This window comes from Anser cygnoides, chromosome 3 (genome assembly GCF_040182565.1).
Source record: "Anser cygnoides isolate HZ-2024a breed goose chromosome 3, Taihu_goose_T2T_genome, whole genome shotgun sequence".
NCBI classification, from domain to species: Eukaryota; Metazoa; Chordata; class Aves; order Anseriformes; family Anatidae; genus Anser; species Anser cygnoides.
Genome location: NC_089875.1, coordinates 12,889,162 through 12,906,339, shown reverse-complemented (window position 1 = coordinate 12,906,339; position 17,178 = coordinate 12,889,162). Strand labels below are relative to the sequence as shown.

The 17,178-nt window shown below is 40.9% G+C and overlaps 1 protein-coding gene across 18 annotated transcripts in view; it reads left to right on the top strand.

The window, feature by feature from the left end:
• The window catches only part of EHBP1 (EH domain binding protein 1), a 213,389-nt gene that overhangs the window by 46,600 nt on the left and 149,611 nt on the right, over nt 1-17,178 (top strand). For all 18 annotated transcript variants that reach the window (XM_066993468.1, XM_066993466.1, XM_066993473.1 and 15 more), the window contains exon 5: nt 2,693-2,746. In XM_066993468.1, the coding sequence (XP_066849569.1) occupies nt 2,693-2,746 (54 nt within the window). The remainder of the gene's footprint in view (nt 1-2,692; nt 2,747-17,178) is intronic.

Sequence of the window (17,178 nt, the reverse complement as noted above, 5' to 3'; positions counted from 1 at the left end):
AGCTGGATTTTTGGTTGTTCGTTAGAGAAGCCCTTGAAGTTTTTCACTTTTCTTTTTTGTTCTGTGTAATTGGTATCCGGGGGTAATAGACTGGGTTTAACTTTCTTGAGGTGTTCGCTTCTCTGTAAAGTACACGCTAGCATGTTAAGCAGTGAGAAGTCTCTTTGATATACAGTATGATTTTGCTCTATCAGATTATCAGAAGTGTACAGCAGAGCACCTGATTCTGTGGCCTTCAGAGGTGGGAATCAGCATTAATGCCATCAATAGAAGGGCTTAGTTTTTCTTTATAGATTGTCGTCTTGCATGGACAAAATAACAAGTGCTTGGTTTGTTACCTAGGATAAAATACCAGGCCCTGAGTTTGCAAGGAGTTTTATGGAAACCTGCAAGCTTGCCTTAATAGGTTTTGGAAGTTATGAAGAAAATTGAGCAAGATGAACTCTTTAAGAGTTTAGTCACATATTAAGGAGTAGCATATTAAACCTGAAGTGATTAATGATCCTATTAAATCTCATTATGTCGTTTTATGCTGTATCAGAGGAAGCAATTAAACAAAAAGGTAGTTGCCCCAGGTTAACTTGTGAAAATGATAAGTATTTAATAGCTGGATTACAGAAAATGATATCGTTGGAATTGATGTGAGATACAGCAAAGCAGCAGGTAGTGTGCTCTTTATTTACATAATGCAGAACTGCACAAAGCTGATTAACGTGATGGATGTATGATTACATAATCTGATATTTACAAGTATGTTAATTGGAACATGGAGATACCTAGGTATCTTATTGTATGTATCTAGCTGCACTTCTGTCTTTAAGGCTAGTGGTACAATATGTTTTTACACTCATTTGTAGCATTCAAATTACTGTGATTTTTAATCTATTGAGGTTTACTCATATAGCAAAAGAAATCATATCAGATTTTGATATCAATTTCTAGTACCATGGTTTTTATTGAAACTGCATGCCATTGCTGGAGCACTACGTTTAAAAATGGGTATTGCGCACGACACCTGTGGACGTGGCTGTAAAATACGCAGCTAATGCTGGTGCCCAAGGCTGAATTCGCCCTGTGAGCGTGGTTGATGCCCAGTGGCACTGCTGCTGCGTGAAGAGCCGGTGTTTTACAGGGGCTGCACCCAGCAGCAAACTCTCTTTGCTGGATTTTGTTGGAAGCACTGCGCTGGAGGGGATAAGGTGATAGTTGTCCTCTTGGATTTTATTGTAGTTCAGTCAAAGAGGAGGCGTATTTAAGAGCACTCTTTTCCAACTATTTTGAGCGCTGGAGAAGGAAAATGACTGTTCTTTTCTGGAGTTGTTTATGCTGTAAACTTCCTGTTTTCTAAATTTTTTGTGTGTTTGATGAGAGCTAGTTAAAGAGCATTATTTCTCGTACTGGGTTACAGTCCCTGTAATGACTGCATGTCAGACTTGAAGGCAAAACTAGGGGTAACTTGCTAGTTAAAGCAAAGACCCGAATAAGGTGATACTCAGATAAGGCTGTAATGATTGAACGTGAGACTTGTAGTGTCCTGGGAGGGAAGGAAGGAGGGCACCACTGCAGATACACAAGGCAGAAGCAAAGTCTCTCGATCCATTGTCTTAATTTACAGCAGCAAGACAGAATTAATGTAGTGTCATCAATGGACTTCAGGCAGAAGCACGAAAACTCTGGGGGTACTGAGGGATCTCACCGAGTGTGATGAAGGCAGTTATAGGGGAGTGACGTTTATCTGCAATTATCTAAAGCATGCAAGTGTCAGAGGCAAATGAGTAGTTGAGGGGTTTCCTGTAACCAGACATAATGGGATAAAATTGAGGTATAGCAAAATGACTCTTCCTGTTAGGAAGAAAGGCTGAAGTTACGTTCCTTGCAAGAGAACATTACTTTGTTATAGCTGCTCAGAAGTATGACTGGATGATAAATTAATGACATTAAAATATATACATATTTCTTAAGGTAAGATCCTTGATAAAGGCATGAAGGGGATGACTTACATTTTCTGACATTATCTTGATTTCAGACAACACGATGTAGACTACACCACTGCACTAAGAGCTCGTGAAATTGGAAATAAATGCCAAATCTGTGAAACCCATTATTCGTCTTCCTGTTGGTGAAAACAGTTGTTGTTCCTTGAGTGTAATGTAATAGAAGCATTGTGAAGGAAGGACAGGTGTCTAAGTAATCTGCAGTGAAGCGCGGTGCTCAGCTGAAGCTATGGCTCTGGATCTCCGCTCATGCTTTGAGCATGAGGTGGTGGGGACGATGGTTTGGATGCTTGCTGTAGGTGGGTGCCTTCTCATGCCAGGGAGGAGCAGCACCTTCCTCCACAGTTCTCTGCGAGATGTGGATGTGTTGTACTTACTGGAAGGTGGAATGTAAGAATTCAAGTGACATTTGTTTATTCTTTGCCTGGGATGAAAGGAAATAAAATTACGGGCATATATCAGAAGAAACCTCGTGTGTGTATCTGTAGGAGGCTTTATTAAATCCTTGGCAGTTTTACACCAACTTGTTTGTCATCTCCTTGACATCTGTTGAAGCCTACCTCCTAGCTGAAATATTTCCCTCCATCATCTTCAGTGGGTAAAAATATTTCTATGAGTGTATTAAAATCTTGGCTGAATTTCTCTCTGTGGCACCCTGGATTATTTTTAGACTTAAGTTCTCTGGTTTGTTTTTCTAGGATCCCCATGCTGAAGAGTTTGAAGACAAAGAATGGACGTTTGTCATAGAGAATGTAAGCTGGAATGTTATGTTTTTTTTATACATGTGAGACGATGATTAATAATGAAAAGGTGTCCAAATGCTGGAAGAGGCTTGAGTAAAATTTGGGCGGCTGAGACACGGTAAAACCTTGTTCCACAGTAATGAAGGCTTATTAAAATGCCCATTCTTACGTCCTGGTTAAGTATAGGTAAGTGGGGCAGGGTACCGCACTGCTTAAGTTCTCTCCCTGTAAGCATCAGTCGTCTTTGCATCATTTTGTGTGAGCACTGGAGTAAACAAGTTAGAGCTGGATTATGACTCATGGTTTTATGGGTTATGACACATTATTTTTCTATGAGCTGGGGAGTGAACAAGTCCGAGCTGGGCTGTGACATCTGTACATCTCGCTCTGCAGCGCACCCTTCTCTGTTTTGAATGCCACTTGGGAAGTTTTGTCATCTGCGTTTTATAACGCAGGGTGGAGAGGTGGGACTAGCAGTTGTTGCCTTAGAAAAGAGCAAGAGAAGCATGATGTGCCCGTGCTCTCTGGGATCCCTGTCTTGCATGGAGCTGCACGAGGGCTGCGGTGTGTGCCCAGCAAAACCCAAAAAGGTGGTTCCTGTGAAGCTCAGCCTAGAGGAGCCGTGAGCTCCCACAGCTTCCCATAGAGCCGAGCTCCTGAGGGCTGTGCAAACAACAGGCTTTGCCAAATGGCAGGGCTTAATGTTACGTGGAGCAAGTGCTTCGTGAGCTCCTTTTTTCTGTTCTGTCCTCCACATTGGACTGCAACCCCAAGTTTATGTCTCATTAATATAGTTTCATTCTGGTCTGTTTCTCAGTAACTCAATTTAGTTTTTATTTTTGTAGCTTTAAAAAATGCTCGTATACCGAGTTGCAGTAATGTCAGAGTTGGAGCACTGAGGTATGCAAAAGCAATGGAATTTGCCTGTTACAGTTATTTTGCCTTAAAAAAAAAACAGCTGCTTTTTCTTTCTTTTGATATCAGAAGTGATTTGGGTGTTGAAAGCAAAGGTTTATTCTGATTGCCAGTGACCGATCATTTAAAAGGGCTGACAGCCAAGTGCAATTTATACTTTGCTTTTAAATGTCATGTTTCTATTTTCGTTTATGGGACTTGGGAACACAAAACACAGTTTAGTTACTGCTTCCTGGAGTTTCCTTTTCTATCTCAGTTTATTTTAATCAGGGAAGTCTCCATCACCAATTGTCACTGTACAAGTTGCTCTGGATAAAACAATGTCAGTATATGTCTCAGTCAACCCCTCTGGGTATAGCTGGATTTCCTGTGACGTTGCAGCAGACTTTTTTCAGAAGTTTATAGTGCACATATAGACTTCACATTCCTTGCACGTGGCTTTTTCATATGTTGTTGGATGATGTCTAGAGGCGGCAGCAAGACGTCTGATGCATGCCGTTCTCACTTTGTGCCTCAGATCTTCACTGAGCTGCAGTAACAACTTGCAAGGTGGGAGGTTTTGCTTGGGTTGCTGTGCCCCAAAACACACAGCCTCTGACAAAGCAGATGGAAATGGTTCCAGTAGGTATCAGTTACGGAGCAGTCTCTTGTTATGTTCAGGCTTATTCTTTACAACCACAGTTATGCCATTAGTTCATCCCATGAGAACTGCCGAATGTTTGCTGATAGATGCTTATTGTTGGATTAGAGCAGTTAATCTAAACAGCACTGAGAAATACTCAGTTTATTAAATAGCATTACTGCAGAAATTGAGACCTTAAACAACAATAAAACTGGTTGCTTTTGGTCCCCCTGCCCCCCCTACAGAAAGCTGTAGATATTGCCAACAAAATCTGCTCTGCAAATATACTTGCAATTATGGAGAAACTTTTTTCCAAGAGTAACAGCTCCACTTAGTGGTGGATGAAAATATGTTCATCTGTTGCAGCAAGTAACATCTGATTCAATGGCTGGTTGACGTTTCAGAGCACAAAACACCTGCTTGTTCAACATTGGGGAACTGAGAGACCAATCAAAACTGAGAGAGGTTAATCTTCCTGCTTCCTAAACTGTTGATTTACTAATTTCGGGCTTAATGTAACATTTTTCTGGTCTTAAAGAAAAATATTTGTCACTGAATTGGGAAAGGACAGGTTACCTTTGGGCAGGGTACGTTTACAGTCCTTTGGGAGCCTTTCCTTTTTGTCCAAATATGTTCTCTGCCCTCAGAGTCTGCAGGGCTTCTCTTCCTTTTTGGTTAGCAACACTGAGAATGCAGGATGCTAAACATTTAGGGATGTTCTTCCGTTATGAAGCAATTTGAACCCTGCTAAGATATTTATTTTGAACTCTGCTGAAATATTTATTTTGAGGTTTTTATTATTATTATTAAAAGTTAGCATCCAAAATCATTTTGTAATGCTTCTTCAGCATGCCCGAGCAAGGATCAGCTAACAGATATGCGGCTTAAGTTTGAGGTCTGTTTGCAGACGCTGTCAAATTCAGAACAGGATCAGTCTAGACTTCCAGGTGAAGTTTTAATAGCAGTGAGATGTGGTGATTTGTTCAAGATCATCATGCTGTAAATGAAAATGAGGCAGGGTATTTATGGTTTTTAGTTATTATGTTCTTTTAGTCTTGCAAGTACATTTATGTTCTGATTTTTTTAAAACTATTTTTAACACATTGGCTGCTCTGTATTTGCATTCTAGTAAGTGAACCTTTGTCATCTCCTGAATGTCTAATCCATAAATACCTTGTTCATAGCATGGTTTGTTAATATCTACATGTCAATATTCTTTTTCCATAGCTCTCTTCCATGTTTTTCTCTCCTTCACAGCTGCATTCTTTGTATATTCACTGTGAGCTTTCCTGTCTCAGATTGCATCTTTGTTTAGGCAAACTCTGTTTGGTTATCTGACTCTTCTTCGTGAGATAGTTATCTTGGGTTTGTTACTCTTCTGAATAATCATATTGGATCTTCGTATTGGTTGTTGCAAGATGGAGAGCAAGAAATTCATAGCTGAGTAAGACTCCTTCATCCTGTGAGGAGGTAAAAGGCTTTCAAACTCTTACAGATTGGCATAAGTTTATTCAGTGGGCAGGGTCTACTTGCTTTTCATGTAAAAATCGAGTAAGTGATTTTCTGTCATTACTCTGAAGGGTAATTTGAGCATATGCTGTTTCCCCTCTGACTTTAAACTGGTCCTAATATGTTGAAGTTTTTTGCCTTCAACAAGAAGTCAACAAGACTTTTTTTTGACTTCAGCAAAAACTTTGTCTAAAATAAAGGTAGCTCAAGTCATGGAAAAATGTCATTTTAATCCCTAGCATGCCCAAAGCTTCACTTTGCAAGGAGTATAGGAAAGGATGCAAACACATGCACTGAGGATGGACTCACATTTACCTGCTTGCTGATGGCCTTGGAGACCGATTCCTTCTACATTCTTAAATGGAATTGAAAAGATCATAGGAGTTTTTCAGTGGGTAAAGATTTGGTCTATGAAACAACTTTTCCAGTTTTCTGTTTTGCAGATGAATGGAGAAAAATGTCCCACCATTTTTTTGTTTGTTTTTGAAGCTTTTTTCCTAGACTTGCCTCGGCTTGGGCTGGAGGCAGCTTTACCCAGTCTGTCCTGCAGCGTCATTCCAGACAAACACTTGCCTAAACTGTTTCTTAAAAGCTTTTTAAGATGGGATCTCTGCAGCATCTCCAGGCAGCACGTTTCAATGTTTCATTGCCCTCACTGCTGGGAATCCGTTGATGCAGTTTTGGGTTGCTATTTCTTGCCTTACCCATTACGGATATGGAGAACAGATTCTGCTTTCTGCGCGTCTGGAAGCTCCCTTTCGTTATTCTTGCTTCTGACTAATCACCCACAATGATGTGATAGTGGTTACACACGGGATTTTGTTTCCCTTCATCGCATTAGCAGATCATTAGCATTGTCTTTTAAAGGACCATTTGTGTAGGTGAGTGTTCAGCATCCTCTGCTTGTGCTGCCCGTGGCTTCCAGGGACCAGCACCCAGCTCTGCCTGCACATCGTCACCTGTGGGGCAAAGCATTGCCCCAAATTTCCAGGCTGTTCGTGTACTGAGGTCTTGGGAGCTGAACGCACTTGCACACCTATCCTTTCTAGAGATTTTTTCAGCATTTCTGACATCCTGTTTTAGGCCACTGTTTTCTGATAGTGCCTTTTTGAATATCTAGGTAGTGAAGGGTGAAGAAAAACCCCTGCCTTACTGAAAACGTTTCCTTGTTTTAGATGCCAGCCTTTCAAGTTTGGCAGTGTTTGTAAGATCTCAAGAGTGTATCATTCTGTGAGACAAATTCCTACTTCTGGTTATTTTTTCTCCCTTGACCAATAACGATATTTTAAGTGGTTTCTCCAGGAAAATGTCCAAGAAAGCTGCTGCAGTGAGAAAACAGATGTTTTAGAGTTTTCCGTTCAAGTAGCCTACAGCAAACAGTTATAAAGAATAATAAACTTAAGCTGGAAGATGAGTTTTCTTTCTGTCCACTGCTTTTCTTTAGCTTCAGGAGCCCTAACCCACCATGGCTTCTGAACCATCCTCAGCTCAAATGTGAGCAATGCCTCAAAATGAAAGAAACGTTAAAAAAAAAGTTACAGAAAATTTAACATGATCTAGTTTCATTTTATTAGAACAAGTGCTCTGTTATGTTTTCTTTCTCCAAAAATTCTGTACTGTGATTGCTTATGATTAATTTTCATTTTGAATGCCCTAAAGCATCTTACATCATTCACAGGTTCGGAGAGATTACTTCCTGTCCTAAAATGCCCATCCATTAGTTTTAGATATGACAACACAAATAAAGATGATAAATAATGTGAAAGTAATAGGAAAGAGGGCAGGTGGACAGTGTAGAAATGAGCTTGTTCCTGGGATTAAAGGTGACTGATTTTAAATGCAATACAATAAAATGAGGTATTAGGAAGACAGGAGCTTCCATCAGATGCAGCTTTGAATGTGTTATTTTCTAAATGAGGCTTTTCAAGAAATACCAGCTCATCTGAATTTGTGGAGTAATTAGCCCACAATTTTGGTAAAATCAGACTTTTAGACTGGCTGTTTAATTCCCTTCAATGATACCAGTGTTGCTACAGTAACTTCACAAGAGCAAGTTCTGCTTTACATTGGAGTAAAAGCGTGAGGCTAGATGTCAAAAACTTCACACCTGTTTCTGGAAATAAATGCTGGGAGGTGAATACTAGTGTAGCGTACTGAATTGAAATTCTGAGTACTGTCAGCTCCGTTTGCAAAAAGAACCTGGGGAAAAACAGACTGGCATGTGGAATAAGACGATTCTTCGTTTGCTGATCAGTTGCTGTATCAGAATTTATTTCAAAATCTTGGCTATCGCTTCTAGTGCATCTTTGTGGCATGTGGAAGCTTAAGTCTAAATTGGCTATTTGATTTATTTAAAAAAAAGGTAATCAAAAAAGCTATATCACTCACTTTGTATTTTCTGCTTGAAATAAATTTTTGGCTTAAAATAAGAAACAACCAGGTTAGCCTTTTTCTGAATTAAACGTCTGCCTTTAATACATTTAGAATAGGAAGCTCGTGGTTCAGACATGCTTTCCTGGTCCTTTAATTCCACTGTCATATTCTGCTGTATGTGATTATGTGAACTGTGACTGACTGTCTGTGTAAATTAGGCTGGGTATTCTGGTCTAGATATAGCTGGGAATTAAATGCTGCTTTGTCAGCCATCTCACACTTGCTCTGCTTTAAATTTAATAGAGAATCAGAAAACTTGTTTTGCTTTTTGTTTTTGCTTACATTAAATATTTAGCACTTTGTTCTAGTCCAGGAATCTCCAAGATTAGGGTCTTGGAGCAAAACTTGCAGGAATCTTTGTCTTGATTGGCTGGTGGTCTGTTTATGGGGGAAGCAGGGCAGAAGACCTTGCCTGCATTTTATAATTTGCAGACCTGATCCAGCATCTTTCATAACAAATCAATATCTCTCATCCAGACTACATGGTAGCATGTGTAAGCAGTTGTAACTAAAAGCCAGGATCTGCAAGGGGCAGGAGACGGGCCTGTGCAGCGAGTGACTGCTCCTGGTGTAGAACAGATGTCCTGGAGCAGAGGAGTCTCCTGTCCGTCAGCACTGACCCAGGAGGTATCGAAAGCCACTGCTGAATAGTCGGCATCTTCTGTGAAAATTACAGAAGGCAAAGGATGCAGATGACACCCTTCACAAATACGAGTTCTGCTGGAGAACTTCTGCACCGAATGCTGTAGGACAGTTGCATTTAGTGTTAAGTGAGCAAGATGTGAAGACTGGGCTGTTCAAGGGAGGTGCCCCCCTATGAAAGTCAGAGCATGTGGAGAGGAGACACAATCGTGCTGGTTGCGAGGGCAAGTGCTGCAAAAGATTCCCCTAAAAGCTCCGTCAGCTCATGGCAGTTCTGACCCACAGCAGCCTCTGGATCTCACTCTTTTCTCCTGTTTTTTTTTTTTCTACAAATAATTCTGGAAGTTTTCTGTTGTTACTTGATCCTTATCACATGAAATGTGCTGTCTAAACTGTCCTTCAAATAATAATATTTCTGATGCAATGTTAATAACTGCCCTAAGTGGAACTGTATGGAACGTATTTGCCTACAGATTATACAGCAATTTGGAGAACTATATTACAGCTTTTCAATTTAAAATTTGCTAGAAAAGACAAAGTAATCTCATTTTCTGATCTTCATGCTACACTTACACTAGAGGGTCTCACAAATGGAAGATGGAGACAGGAGGGTGCAGGGAGTGGTACGGAGCAGCCCAGGCATCACGCGCTCCGTTTGTAAGCTCCGTAAGTGCTGTACACCGTAACATTTACAACGGAATGAGTTTGATGACATATAATTTATATGGTTATTATTGATTCACAGTAGTAAAGTACAACTGTTTTCTGAATTGCTAGAACCATTTTGTTTAGGGTTTTTTGGCTTTATTTCCTTGCTAGAAGTACATGTCTCCTGTAGATGAGTGTACTGTGCCAGACAACTGATCGGGGTTGCTATCAGTGGTATTCTTTGCCAGCTGGAGGGAGGAAGCTGATAAACAAGGCAGACAGCTTTGGAAACGAACCCCTAATACTACATTAAGCATGTTTAAAACCAGCAGTGTGTTTCAGCCACTCTTAGCATATGTTTATTCATAGAAAATCAGCAGTAAAATAGACTTGCCAGCTCACACAGAGTCTGCATGAGGTCTTTTCTCTTTCAGACATCAAATACAGAATAGTGTCTTGGTAATTGTTTTACAGTGGGGTTCTTAATCATACTGCAGACATAAGCTGAGCTGACCAACTTGCCTTTTAATAGAAAAGTATTTGCTTTTAAGCTTGTTCAGCTTGCCACTTTTTTCTGCTTTTATGTGTTTGAGTGTGTTTTCACATTTACATACAGTCACAGATAGTCACAGATACGTGTTCGCTCTCGATGCATTTCAGAATATCATTATTTAAAATGCCACCGTCTGGGACGACATTATGATGGATAAATCTCATTTTTGACCCAGTAGCCATACGGTGTTGAACCAGTATATGTTGCAGCCATGTAGTACAAAATATTCAATGTGGAAAATGGGAAAAATGGCAACACATTTAATGAAAAATGTTTTTGACATAAGTCACCTTCAAAGGCAGATAATCTGGGAGTCCAATTGAATACGTTGGTTGATTTGAGATAAAACCTTGCAGTTGTATGTGCTCAAAGTACAGAAATGTGTGTCGAAAAAAGAATTAAAATATCCATTATTGTGTAAAATGTAGCCCTGCATTAAGTGACTGGATAGGATTGTACATGCAAGCAGTCACAATTTAACCCAGGGCATATTATTTAAGAATAGTGGCCACCAGCAGAACAGGAGCTGGCTGACAGAAAAATAAGAGTTCTGGGTTCCTGCAACCCTTTGTTATTAGGAAAACCATCTGGCAGTGTAATAGTGCTGAGTGTTATTGCCTTCAGCCTCTTATCTTTGGTTGTTAGCTGTCTTAATAGAGTTTAATATAATGGAAATTAATTGACCTTCATAACTTAATTAACGCCATTCCATTCAGTATTTTTTCCCTCTCAGCATATTCTTCGTTCTGAATTGCCCCCGCGCCATCGTATTGCTTTTACGTGTGAAGTTTCTCCTTTCCCGTTGTTCAGTGTTGTGTGTAGCTGGGGCAAATTGTTTCCTGAATTTTGATGGGCAGCATGCAAAGAACAACTTCGGGCTTAGTTGGGTGTGTAGAAATGTTTCCTGTGGACCAGAGCTGAGAGCAAACAGGAGGATGGCAGGCTGAGTGCGATGGACCTGGGGCTGAGCTTGTTTAATACCTGGTGGTGCACAGTCTGAAATAGGAAGCCAGTGGGTTTGACTCTGAGGGCTTTGCCTGCTGAAAGTAAATATACTTCTTAGTTTGTGGAGATTTTCCTTAAAGATTCCCAGTTCTTATATGCAGCTCTAATGATCTATACCATGGGAGTATTTTGGTGGCAAAGAATAAGATGTGGGAAACTCTTTAAAGCTCTGCTCCCTATGGCAAAACAGCTCCACGGAAGTCAGCAGTCGCAGGAAGGCACAGTACAAAAATCAAAAAGGACATAAGATATCTAACAAATCAGAAGCAACGTCGAAAAGTACGTGAAGAATTATTGATATGGCTAATGTTGGTGCGTAAGGAGTTGTCTGCAATGGAAAGGCGAACAAAAGGAGAATGGCTGATCAGGTAACGTGAGCAGCAGAGAGAATAAGCTGTCGTCAGGCCAAAGTGGAGTAAGAGTGAAGGACACACCCCTGCAGAAGTAACTCCACTAAGTGCCAAAGCCCGGAATGACGGAGGTATCAGGTGCCTGCTTCCAAGAGCAGCCGTAGGAAGGAGCATAATGAGTTTTGGAGGATTTTGGCTGTGTGCTTGTCAGTGAAAGGACAAAATGGACTATTTGAACAATAACCCTAAAAATCTGTCAACGAAGAATTAGTATAAAGTTGTTCCGTGAATCATCAGCATCAATCTTTGCTATAATTGGTTATAATTCATGTTATGTAACTTTAATTACATCGTATAATGAAAGAAACTGATTTATTTGGAAGGATTTAAGGTATTATATGGGCTGCATAAATAGCTAGTGTGGATGCTGTAGAGGACGGGTAACAGGATATTTGAGATCTATGGAACAATTTAGGGGTTTCAGCTGGATTTAGTGGAATGGCTTTAATGCAGCCTGCTCCATAACTACTACCTGCATCCCTTCCTTGAAGTCTTCTCTTCAGATGGAGCAGCTCTCTGCTGCTTCATGGAAGCCAAGCACTCTCTCTCTTTTATTTCTGTAATACTTGTATTGTGAAATACTTTGGGACATGGCTTAGCATGGTTCTTGGTGCTTTTTTAGATTTCTTTTTTCCTTCTACCTCTAGTTAAGCCTTTGGAAGTTTGCATGCTTGCATGCAGATTTCCTGTGAAGGCTGTGCATTGAGGAATCAGGGATTTGGCAGGCCTGCTTAAGCAAGCAAGTGCAAAGGGGAGCACACGAAGTTTGAAATATCCCTGTGAGGGAGAACACAGGGAGTTTTAAGGGCTGACTTCTTTCTGCACTACTACTCCAGTCATCTTTGGTCTGCCACACGAATGTTGCCTTGCAGATGATGAAAATTCATTATTTGTCTTATATGGTTATAACGCCCATGTATTACTTCCTTAGAGTGGCTGTGATGGGCATCCCAAATCATGAGCGGTTGCCTGAGCTGTCGGCAGGTTGTTTAGACAGACCAGATGTGGGAACATTGTCGGTAGTTCTCAGGAGGATGGGAGGAGTCTCAGAAGAGTTTGGATCTCATTTACCTTGAGCATTTCTGGAGTATGGAGCCTTCTCTGTCACTGCTGCAGGAAAAATGTGGTTGAAGTTGCATCCTCAGAAAGCTGGTGGTTGAGCTGGTGTGGTCATGACCATTCAGCATTTTAAACTTTGGAGCCAAGCCCTTTCCACAATGAAGAGAATTATGTCTGTTTTGACTGGTTGCATTTGAATCACATTCTTTCCTTTCCTCTTTTTTTTTTTTTTTTCAAGCTGGAAGGTATTATTTTAAGCATCAGCTGAGTTTCTGGAAGTCATGATGTTGATGGCCATGATCTGGTGAGACACAACTGGATAATCTTAAGTCAGTCTCAGCTCATCCCCAACAAACTAGACTCTTCTGTGTTCCATAGCACCTGCAAAACTTTTTTGCTACAGTAGTAGAGTTGCCACAGCTTTTAGGCCGGCACCGTTCTTTTCATTGGAAAAATCTGGACTGCTTCTCTCTTTTTGCCTCAGTGTCCTACAGATTGGCTTTGGGTTTTGGTTGTTGGTTGGTTGTTTTTTTTTTCCTGCCAGGCAAAGGTGAGTTGTATTTAGAGTTGTTGGAGTAATGGGCTGTGTTTTCGAGCCATCTGTGTTAGAAGAAAACGGCTAAATAAGAAATGGTTTTTGGCTACGGAGTATTTCATCTGGGAAGGCCAGTTATTTGTGTCAGAATGATCTTTCAAGTCATTTTTACTTCTAGTTGATGAGGAATGTCAAAGATATTTATCGGTATTGTTGCAGGGAAGAGCCGTCGCATTGTCTTCAAGTACAGTAGGAAGTGTAGATGACCAGGTAACCAGCCTGATTTGAAACCACGTGTGCTGGCACAGGTGGTTGGTTGTATTTATTCTCCCTTCTGTGGTGGTCTGCAGAGTACCGCCTGCCCTGCAGTGCCCTTCTTGTTTCAGAGTTATCCAGGAGGCTGTTTGGAGGTCTTGCAGGCTGTTCTTGTCCTCTGGAGCATGGTGATGAGAAGGCAAGCGCACAACGGCCATGAAAATCCTGGTGCCTGTTGACCCTTGCGTTGAGGGACCGTGAATTCTCCTGTGTGGTGGTGCCAGCTGCTCAGCTGCAAATGAAAAGGAAGGAAGGAAAGTTGCAAGGGACCACTCTCTTTCAGCATCTGAATTTTTCCAAAAGCTTTGAATGATGGCAGAGTCGAATCCACCCTAAGTCATGTGTCCTGGTGAAACCCCGTGCGGAGCACAAACTTTGCATAATGCTGTTAGTGCACTGCAACCACTTGATGGCACCCTTTGATTTGGTACATAGCTCATTAGCAGTAGCATAGCGCAGTGTGGCTGTAGTATTTGTAATGGAATAACACATAAGAACTGAAGACTGCAAGGTATCTGGTTAATGTAGAGATGAAATGAATGAAACAGCAAGGCTAAGCTTTCCTGACCCTTCATGAGAGAATAGATGAAAAAAGGAAGAATAAGCTATTGTGCCGAAGGGAGATGATGAAATTCAAGATCCACACACATAATCTCTGGCTCAGCCTCTGAAATGTTAATCCCTGGCTAGAATTATTTGAGCTGTAGATTGCAATTTATCATCAAAATGGCACTGTGTCAAACAATACTTCTTGTATGTGTGATGTTTAGAACTATCCAATTTTAATATAAAATGGTTCATGGAGCACTGTCTAACATTTAAGTAGCAACTCGTTAAGCCTGGGATGTTTTTGCTTGTTTCTGTACACCAGTGGTAATCATGGGGAGTTATATTCCATCGATCGCTCCTTACTAGCCATATAATGTGTTTTGGGGAGTGATCTGTTTTGATCTCAGCAGTGACAGATGATGGAACTGCTTGATGGTAATTGTTACACCAAGTGGTCCAGAATGTTTGTTTTAAGGTGCTCAGTTAATTTTTTTCAATGAAAAAATCTGCCAAAAATTTGCTGATGGCTCAGAAATCCCCAGGATTGAGATTAATGTTTTGCCAAGTTGTGGGAACAATTATTTTGAGGTTACAAAAAATATTTTCTCGTTGTGTTTTACAAGCTGGAACACCCCTCAGGTTTTTCTCTCCTTGCTTTTATAATATGCCAGTAGGGGGGGTAAAAAAATAAAATAAATCGCCATGCTGGTAAGGCTGAAGTATTCTGCACTAAAATTCAGCCCTTTGCACTTGAGAAATCGTAGTACTTCATGATGCAGTCTGTTACGGAAAGAGAAAGGTCCAGTACCTTGAGAAAATGGCATTAGGAAAAGATTAACAGGCCAGGGAGTTCCTGAAATGTCGGCTTTCTGCAACGTGTGAAACAGCATAATCATTAGAGAAGAATATTTAAATTAAGTGTCCTTAGAAACCTGAATTATACTTTCTTCTTCCCCTTGTTACTTACAGCTTGCTTAAAAATCCCTTGTAATTTCATTGTTACAGCGAACCCCAGCGTGTTCCAGTGCGTGCTAATACATTCACCTGTGCATTTATTTTTAAAAGTGGCTTCTGTGTAAATGTGATCAACTCTGAAAAGTATTTGCAAATATGGAATACTTTTTTAAAATGTTTGGTTGTTTTTTTTTCACGTCTTGCATTTTTTGCTTGTGGAAAGGTGAGAGGCTGGAGGGGGGGGAGAAGGGAGGAAGGCGAGCGCAGGCCCTGCCAAGTTGGCAAATTCCTAATTCCTCCGCAGAAGTTGTTTCGTCAAGCACTGAGATTTGAAGCTGGAGATATTTGGTGATCTGCTGGCGTTTAAAACGTCTCCCTGGGCTTGGTGGTAATTAAAATCCCCTCTAAAAACCTGCTAGTATCAACACGACATTTTGCAAGTGCTCGGCGTGTTTGGTTAGCAGGTACACGCGGGGAGCTTCGGCGTCGCAGGCCTGGCTGAGCAGTCGCGCTGGCTGTGAAATGAACTATGAAGGAGACATTTGTCTTAGAGGGGGACCTTTTGTGCTAATCCTTCCAACCTTTATATCTGAGTGTTTCGTGACTGCGTTTACGCAAGGAATAGCTTGTGTTGCGCCCTTGTGATCTCTCTCCATCAGAAACGGGGGTGTGGAATAAGCAGTGGTGTTAGATAAGAGTTATTTTATTTTGTATTTCTCTGGCACCGTGGCCTTTTTCCTTGGAGGCTGGTGCCTTAACACATGTGGATTCTGGATTAATATTTATAAACGGATCCACAGGAAATGATGGTGATTATGCCGAGGGTGCAGCTGTTTACTTGTGCATGCAGTTGTTTACTGGGCACCACAGATAAACGTGTTATCCGGGCGCAGGTATTTATGTTTTAAAATCACACCTACCAGTAAGAACATACACCTTTTATATACATAAACACATATGACAGCCTGTGTTTAACTCTAAAAAGCACAGACCGAGTGAGAGCTTCGCTGCTGCCTGACCAGCCCAAACGCAGTGTATATAAACACAGTCACCAGAGTTTTGCAGTTTTATAAAGGGTATTTTCCTCCTCTGACTACCCTTTGCATGCTGGCAGTGTGAATTGCTACATCAGATTGCTATTTCGGGTTTTTGCTGCTGCATCAGCCTCGGTATTTTAGCTGTTGGGGCTTGCACTCAGTTCCCTGCCGATGTTCGCTCGGTGCCTTGCATTGGAAGCGAGCGTGCTCCCAGAAAAGGGGAGTTAGGCAGAATTACACAAAGGCACGTTGTGTGCTGCAGCATCTATTTGTATGGGATGGTGAAAGTTTGGGCAACTTAAACAGCATAGTACCTGAGCTGATCCTATGTCTGTGTTGTATTTTTTGGTTAAAAATCTGTTCAAAACTACTATGTGGAAACTACTGTGTGTTTTCTAGAATGAAGGAAATTAGGTTTTCTTTTTCCTTACGGCTACGAAAGATAAAACTTGGGTGTGATAAACAGGTTTGAGTTTGGTAGCAAAAGTTGGCTTAGTGACAGCCTTTAGACCAGGTGTTGTGACCCCTGAATTATGGATGAATTTGAGGATCAGATTTGGTCAGCTTAGGAGCATTGAGCTGTTTACACTTGTTTGTTTAAACTTTCGTTGCATGTAAGACACTTGATTTCAGATTCTTGTGTCCTGCTTCCCAGCGCGGGGGTAATTAGACAAACGTAAAATCTGTCTTTAAACCAGAAATCGTACTGAAGCAAGTCACAACAAATCTTGATAGCATTGTTCTGCTTTCTGGCTGGAAATGGTATGAAGAGCTGCGTTAAAGAAGAGCTTTTGAATGTGTCCGGGATGGATACAGGCATTTCATTGTCCCGCTTTTTTTTTAAAAGCTTTCTTCTAAGTAAAGATTTTTAATTGCTGTACATAAAAATAATAATAATAATTTGTCCCTGTTTTTTAAAGGTAAGTCTATTGTATTTTAGAGCTGTAGATACCAGGAAAAAAAATTACACGTTTGTGTACAGTTGCTGTGGATTTGTTACTGAAGTTAAGCTAATGGCTGTCAAGAAAACTTTATTCTGTGCTCGGTGTGACATCTGCCTTTTTTTTCTGCAGGGAATGCACTAAAAATAAATAGCGATCATCAGTCTCTGTTGTGGCTTTAATTGCAAGTTTATCTTTTGAAGGAAAGCGAAGTTGAAGTGCCTGACCGAATTTTGGCATGCCAGCATTTACCCTGCACAGTTTTTTGTCGTGTGTGCCGTGAGCTTCAGCACTTGCCAGCTGATGGCATGTGG